At 39.7% G+C, this 7,976-nt stretch overlaps 1 protein-coding gene across 1 annotated transcript; it reads right to left on the bottom strand.

Moving 5' to 3' along the window:
• Positions 1 to 962: 962 nt before the first annotated feature.
• coa3a (cytochrome C oxidase assembly factor 3a) lies at positions 963 to 5,116 on the bottom strand. The gene is made up of 2 exons (XM_080454996.1): positions 4,857 to 5,116; positions 963 to 2,648 (listed from the first exon to the last, which is right to left on the bottom strand). Exons 1-2 carry the CDS (start codon positions 5,104 to 5,106, stop codon positions 2,545 to 2,547), a joined length of 354 nt encoding a protein of 117 aa, XP_080311122.1. The 5' UTR covers positions 5,107 to 5,116; the 3' UTR covers positions 963 to 2,544.
• Positions 5,117 to 7,976: the final 2,860 nt, after the last annotated feature.

A 7,976-nucleotide genomic window follows, 5' to 3' on the forward strand; every position in this document is an offset into this window, starting at 1 on the left:
TAGCAGATCTACAAGCTCATAGCATTACAAGCTTGTAGATCTGCTATTTTTGAAAAATCATGAACATGTGTGCAAATCTTTGAATATATATTTTTAAAGCGAACATTTGTAACTCAAATCTGTGCTTCTGGGGGGTCCCTGGAACAACATATTTTGAGATGGGGGTCCTCGGCCAAATACATATAATTTTGGGGGTCCTTGACATGAAAAAGTTTGAGAATCACTGGACAAAACAGTGACTATTCCCCCATCCCTCCGTATACCATGAAGGTGGAAGAGCGTGCATCACTGCATGACCCCCGCTTACATCTCACAGCGGATGTCTGAAACGCAGACAAGACTGAGCTTCTCTTCTTCCCAGGAAAGTCCTTCCAGCTGTCGGATCTTTACGCTGACATCCATGCATACATGTTTAGACAGATGCTAGGTTCAACTAATTAAAACCCAATACTTAAAGGTAGGGTAAGTGATTTTTGTTGAGGTATTTTTTAGTTTTTTGTTAAAAGGTTAAAGTACTATATTCTGATAGTAATCATTGCTGCAGAGCGTTTGTTCGGTCACAGGGGTCTCTCCAGCTCTTTAGTAAACAGAATATAAATACATTTTCAGGTAGGTGACAAAATTTAAGCCAATCAGGAGAGAGCACTGAAAATGCATTTTCTGTTTAATAAAGAGCTGGAGCGACATGGAGACTCCTTTTACTGAACAAACACACTATAGCAATGAGTACTATCACAATATAGAGCTATTTAACACTTATTTTAACCAAAGTAAATCACTTACCCAACCTTTAACTGACCGGATTCCCAAGGGCTCTCTACACTAAATATCTTTAATGAAAATAGCCGATCTACAAGCTCACAACGGAGCTTGTAGATCGGCTATTTTCAGCTACTGTAATGATTGCCCTTCCTTGAAATTGTATTCTATTTCTGATGACACTGGTGTGATTGTTGCAGCCATACATTTGGGTATCATTTATTACTCTGTAACAAAACAAATACATTATACAGGTTTCCTTTTTTCTTTTTCTTTTTACAAATTAATATTTAATATCAACATAAATAGCTCTCATGAGGATGAGATATGAGTGATTTCAGCAGTACAGTAACCTGCATTCCCAAGTGTTTACAAGGCCACGACATAAGTGTAATTGACTGTTTCACATTATTGAGCTATATGCACACATATGATCACAATGTACCGTTATGATGATGATGATGATTAATTCTACTGTGCGGCCTTTGAACTATAATGTGACAATGACAAGATGTCTTTCCAGGAGAGTAATGTTGAAAAAATAAAATCTGCAAAACAAAATATGCTGATTTATTAGTTTGGCAACACTTCGAGCCACCAGGCTCTTCCTCAGAGGAAGAGTCCAAAAGCACATCATTTTGGCGTGCAGATTTTATTATTTTTCACATGTTGAAACTTTTGATCCAGCACCCATGTATAGCATGTCTTTTTGCCTTTTACTCGTCTTAAAAACGTTGAAGGTGGCGCCATACTTTTTTAATCCACTGACAGGCATGTTTTAACCAGTTAAAACCGGGAACGCATCTGTGTAACCACTTTAACCATTATTTTATACTTTGGCTAATCAAAACAAATGGCAGATCTACAAGCTCATAGTGTGGCACTTGGTGCCGTGCTATGAGCTTGTAGATCTGCTATTAATTTTTTTAAATCTTGAATATTTGTGCAAATCTTTGAATATATTTATATTTTAAAGCGAAAATGTTTTACTAAAGTTTTTGCTTCTGGGGGTCCCTGGAACAACATATTTTAAGATGGGGGTCCACGGCCAAATACATATCATGTCGGGGGTCCTTGACATGAAAAAGTTTGAGAACCACTGATATTATAACAACGCAAGTTTTTTCAAAAACCTGTTAGGATTTAGAAGACATTTGTAGAGTCCCCAGAAGCAGATATTCAAGTAAAAAATGTTCACAAGCTCATAGCGCAGCTTGTATATCTGCTACTTTTGAATAGCCCAAAGTATAAAATGACAGATGCTTTCCCGGTCTTAATGGGTTAATAAGAACCACAAGATAGACACGTATAGTTTCAAATCAGCAAACACACAAAATCATACAAAACGCTGTACAATCCAGACCAGACGATGTCCATCAGCAACTCAATAAGTGACAGGCTTTGGACCAGGTTTGGAATAATGTCCTGATCAGTGCCTTCTCTGTTGTTAAAGTGCTGGAGATGTAACGGCACTGTTTGTTTTTACAAACCGGTCCGGGGACCACTTACTTACGGGTCCTGTAACTCCCAGAGTGTACAAACGGAACCAAATGGACCCTCAACACAGGTCCATTTGGTTCCATTTGTACACTCTCAGAGTTAAATAAAAGACTGATGATTTTAGAGTGTAAGATCCCAGAGATTTAAAAAACACTAAAGAAAAACAAAACTGGGGGTCCGTGGCTATAAGTGCATATCGGACTGAGGGGTCCTTCAAATGACTTGAGAACGTCTGACCCACAGCACACAGTCCAAGAGGAGGCGGGGGGGGGCGTCGACCTCGGTTCAGTTGGCGCCCGTCTTCGGCACGCTCGTCCTCGCCAGCTTGGCCTCCTCGTCCATCTCGTCCATGATGCGTTCCTGGGAGACGGAGTAGAAGGTGTAGCCGTCTGGGGGAGGAACACGGTTAAGGCCAATAGTGTAGGCCTGTGAAAGGCCAAGCTTGACTGACATGGGCCTTTGTTTATATTTTACCTAGTTTTATGTTGTTTATTTTTGACCCTTTAGTCTAGCCTAGTTGGGTTCCTTGTAATCGTTTGGTTGCCTCTGCTGTTTTTATGCCATGCTTTTAAACCTGTAGCACTTTGAAATTCCTAAGAATGTAACGTGCGTTATAAATAAAATGCATTATTATTATTATTACTACAGCATTGCTTCTAGCAGTGGAGGGAATAGAATTCAGATTTTAGTTTACTTGGGAGCAATGAAAAGCAAGCCTTTTGCACAACCAGTGGTGTAAAGTAACTAAGTACATTTACTCAAGTTACGTACTGTACTTAAGTACAATTTTGTATTTGTACTTATTTCCAATTTTCTATACTTTTTCTTCTACTCCACTACATCTCAGAGGCAATTATTATACTTAAACTGATTTGAAAACTAGTTACTTTGTACATTTTGATTATTATTACAAAACATTCATTAACCACTTCGGCCCTATATACATTTCGGCCATTTGAAAATAGCCGATCTACAAGCTCACAATGCGTCGTGATGCGACGCATTGTAAGCTTGTAGATCTGCTATTTTCAAAAGATTTTTATACATTTGAAAACGGGACATGCTACGTTTACCTAAGTAAAGAAATTGAGTGGAGGGAATAGAATTCAGATTTTAGTTTACTTGGGAGCAATGAAAAGCAAAGCCTTTTGCACACCTTACAGAGCAACAGGTGTAAGAGAGGATCAAACTAGGCCTGTTAAAACGCAACAAAAACTAAACCTCCTGCACTCTCTCTTCAAACGCAAGCATTTCAGGGATTCTTTATTAAGAAACAACGGTTCTTTGGAAGACAACCTGATGAGGGTCTGAGGACCAGTGGTGTAAACTAACTAACTAAGTACATTTACTCAAGTACTGTACTTAAGTACAATTTTGAGGTACTTTTACTTTACTGGAGTATTTCCAATTTTCAATACTTTTACTTCTACTCCACTACATCTCAGAGGCAAATATTGTGCTTTTACTCCACTATTGAAAACTTAGTTACTAGTTACTTTGCTCGGCTATTTAGATCGGCTATTTGAAAATAGCCGATCTACAAGCTCTCGTTGTGAGCTTGTGAGTGCCATTTAACGTTATGGCGCTGTGTGTGTACTCAGGCAATAATTAATTGCTGCGAATTGGAGTCAGATATTGTCCTTAGTTTCATAATACCATTTGAAAGTTCTGGCAGAAAATGCTATATTCAAGAAATTAAAAATAGAATTTAGAGGTGCTTGCAGCTAACACAGGACCACAATGGAAACAAATCAAGCAATTAAGCCCCTCTGGCTTTTTGTGTTATCCTTTTAGCATCATTGTATAGTCGTACTACAAACTGTTAATTAATAAAGTATTCAATCAATCTACCAGGCCTGCCACAATTATTATTTGAGATAATCACAATTAATTTTGCATAATCGTCATAATCGTTTCCAGGTTGAAAGATTTTCACACATTTTCAACATTAAAAATCTGAAATTTTTACAAAAAATATTAAATATGTCAATCATTTCTTTGTACATTTCAGTTATTTGTGTAATCGTGACAGCCCTATCTACCACTCAAATAATTAGCGGAGTCAGAAAAGTACAATATTTGCCTGAGATGTGGTTAAAGAGAGAGGAGTTTTAAGTACAATAAAGGTTCCTCCAAATGATACTTAAGTAAATGTACTTTACAGTTACAGTTACTTCACACGACGTCACCTTACACAACCGTTCAAAGGTGTTAAAAACATGAGTAAAACTCCTTTATATCAAACTGTCAGAAAGCCTCTAACAAAACTAACTTATCACTAAGGTCTAACCTCCAGCTGTTAATGTTTAAAACACACCAGAACGCAGAAGTAACGCGTCTGTAACGTTTACTATGTTTTTACGCAACAACCACCACAGACAACACACTGGTATGTAATTCAAACAGTTCACCTTGCGTGTCTTTGCGACGACGCCTGCCGTAAACCGCAAAGAGCAGATCTACAAGCTGACAACCATAGACAACGCGTCGGCTCGCGACGCGTTGTCAGCCTGTGAGATCTGCTCTTTACGGCACGCGCTACAGGTCGTAAAACGTAGGCGGTGTAGTTTTGTAGTTCTCTTTCCCCTCAAGGATACATATGCCCATGACTATGGCTCCTATGGCCAGGCCGGTCAGGACGTTCCTCCCCCGCAGAGCCTGGCTCTTCTTCTTCCACTGAGCCAGCTCTATCTGGCGGATGAAGCGGACCTGCTCCAGGGTCAGGCCGTCCTGGTTGTCGGTCGACGTGTCCACGATCCTCCTGGCGAAGGGAGCTTCTGGAGCTTCTACTGCAGGAGCAGGAGCAGGAGCAGGAGGAGGAGGAGGCTGCTGCCTGTTGTCGGCCATTGCTGCTGCTGTCAGTGTGGGGATAGTGGTGCGTAGGGTACTGATTTTTGCCTTGTGCTGTGTTTAGTGTAGGCAGTCTATAGGCACGCTTTAAGGCACAGGGTACTCTTTTTTCCTTATGCTGTAGCCTGTAGACACACTTTAAGGCACAGCCAGGGTAGTCCTTTTGCCTTATGCTGTGTTGAGTGTGGACAGCTTTAAGCCATAGGGTACATGGAGACTTGAATTCATGGATATCTTTTTAGTTTTTGTAGCATTTCATTTAATGTATGTTTATTATTTTTTGCATTATTTATTTGCACATTAAAAAAACAAAAACAAATTTGTAACAACAACATAATATTGGGTTGGGATGTGCAGGTGAGGTGAGATTTAGAAAACCCTGCAGGGTTTATAAAGTTAATCTCACCTCACTTAACAAGAAATACAAAGTAATAAAAACCAAACATAAATTATTTGGCAACATAAATACAAATATACAAAAATACAAATACAGCAATAGATACACAGTATGAATAATAGAGAAGAAGAAATATTAGTTGAAAAGAGTGTAGGTGCAAGTGTGTGTGTGTGGGTGTAAGGGCAGGTACACACTGCAGGACCTTAAAGTGGTCGGCGAGCTCCAAAAAAGGTCGGCGACAGCAATATCGTACCAAATATCCTGCAGTGTGTACCTGCCTTAAGAGTGGATGTCTCTGTGAATTGTTAACTTTGATTCATCAAAAGGTCCTAAGCTTATATTTAAAATTATTTAGTGAAGCAGCCTTGGATGAGATCTCAATATAGCTGTTCCCCCCTGATGGAACATTGATTTGACACAGACCAGTACGGAACTTTGGGAGATGCAAATGATTTGCCTGTCTTGTATTAAAATGGTGCACATCACTGTTGAACTGGAAGAAGGCTTTACAGATTAAAGAACATTAAACTGAATGAAGCAACACTTTGAAAATAAAGATGCAGGTTTGGTATTTATGTAAATAAAAATGTGTTAAAATATTAAGTTGTTTGAAAAGTGGGGCAGAATGAGCAGACCAATCACTAAACAGCAATCCTGTCCTGCAGAATCTTTTTTTTTGCAACATATGAAGTTTGTTTAGATGTGAAGGATAAGTAGCTCCCCAAACTCTTTCGGGAAAAAAATAGATAGGCAAGTACGAAAGAGATAAAAGCAATAAAACACTAAAAATCACACCCTGTGTGAAGTGGGCGGTGTCTTGCTAGCTAATCACAATACTGAATGGAGTCAACCAATCATGTACAAAAAATAAATACATTTATTGAAACACTCTTTATGATGGACGAAACCATAACTTGAAAAAAACCAATTAATGTTTTTTTTTTTCAAGTTATGGTTTCTTATATAGGGCTATGCACATGTGTCATGTGACACTGGCCAATCACAGTCCTGAATAGATTGTGATTGGCCAATCACAGCGCAGGATAATTGTACACATTTCCAAACCTCACTTATAGGGCCGGTTTCACTGCCCAAGATGTACAAATTTCCAAATCTCACTTATAGGGGCGGTTTCACCGCCCAAAAACAAGAGTTGATACAAAGTCTCTGATGTGTTTGGGGAGTGCATTCCAGAGGGAGGGGGCAGCCCTGTCGCCCCACGTTCGACGCCTGGTCTTGGGGACCTCCAGGAGGCTGGTCTTGGGGACCTCCAGGAGGCTGGCATCACTGGACCTGAGGGAACGGGACGGGACATGTGGCTCGAGGAGGTCAGAGAGGTAGGGGGAGCCAGTATAGGGCCTTATATGTGGTGAGCATTTTGAAGTAAATTCTTTGTTTGGCAGGAGGTCATGGAGGACTGGTGTGATGTGGTCTCAACTGCTCGTTGCAGGATTTTAGAGAGGAAGGGGAGATTGGAGATGGGCCGGTAGTTATTGGGGGTGCTTTTTTTTTTTACATAATTATAATTATGTTATGTATCCCCCATTCCAAAACTGGTGTTATTATTTATGGAATAAGACGAAAATATTTCTAACTGATTTTATAAGAAGCCACAAGCAGTTGAATGCAGTCCACCTGTGGCCCTTCCCCCTCCCTCCTTCAGCAACTTCCCTCCATCCCAATCTCCTGTTTATTAGGCCTGTAGTTATAATTGCTTGTTAGCTAACCTGAGTAGGATTATGAGCATAATGTTTACCTTCTTAAAACTAGCTTTGCGTGTTAACATACATACCAATGTTTTCTGCCAACATTAAAGTCATGTTTTCATTTGATCACAAAGTGAATCTCTGAACCACAATAGTCTTTTTAACTGACAAGCTGGTTATAAAGTAATGCATGTAATATTGATTGATTTATTTGTCCAAATTGTCCAAATACATTTAGGCTAACCCTTTGCTTTCTAGCTATGATAAATTGTATTTTTGTAGATTCTAATATAATATTATTTTTGAAATATTTGTATACAATGGCATCTATTGTGTGGTTAATAATTAGGCCTGTAAGATACATTTGACCTTTAATCTTTTCAGGGTTATTACTGAAATATTTTGGAGCAACCTCTGCACCTGGATCATCCATGTTTGGTGGTGGTCTGATGACTGCTATTACAGTATCCTATAGCTTGAGTTTGCTGTTAGTTTTTTTTTTGTTAATTCACTTGTCCATCGATGTGAGTGTGTGTGTGTTCAATTTAGTGGTTGTGCCGGGATTGTTTTGTGGGGGGGGGGCACACTTTCTTTGTGCTTAGGGCCACCAGAATCCTAGGGCCGGCCCTGGGGGGAAGCAGGCTATGACTAGGGTGGATGTGATTGGATGGAGGATGCAGGTGGAGACTTTTCATGCCTGAAGTTATGGAGGATAGGTCAGATGTGGTGATTTCAGTGAAGACGGTGAGTGGGAGGTTGGAGAG

The sequence above is a fragment of the Gymnoscopelus braueri genome, assembly GCF_963280865.1.
Source record: "Gymnoscopelus braueri genome assembly, chromosome: 17".
Classification (NCBI taxonomy): domain Eukaryota; kingdom Metazoa; phylum Chordata; class Actinopteri; order Myctophiformes; family Myctophidae; genus Gymnoscopelus; species Gymnoscopelus braueri.

Bases quoted from the DNA above. Each gene is read 5' to 3' on its own strand.
- coa3a (XM_080454996.1), bottom strand. From the start codon at position 5,106: ATGGCCGACAACAGGCAGCAGCCTCCTCCTCCTCCTGCTCCTGCTCCT. The intron at 2,649-4,856 runs GTATCCTTGAGG...TTCCTCCCCCAG, and splicing joins AGCCATAGTCATGGGCATAT to ACGGCTACACCTTCTACTCC.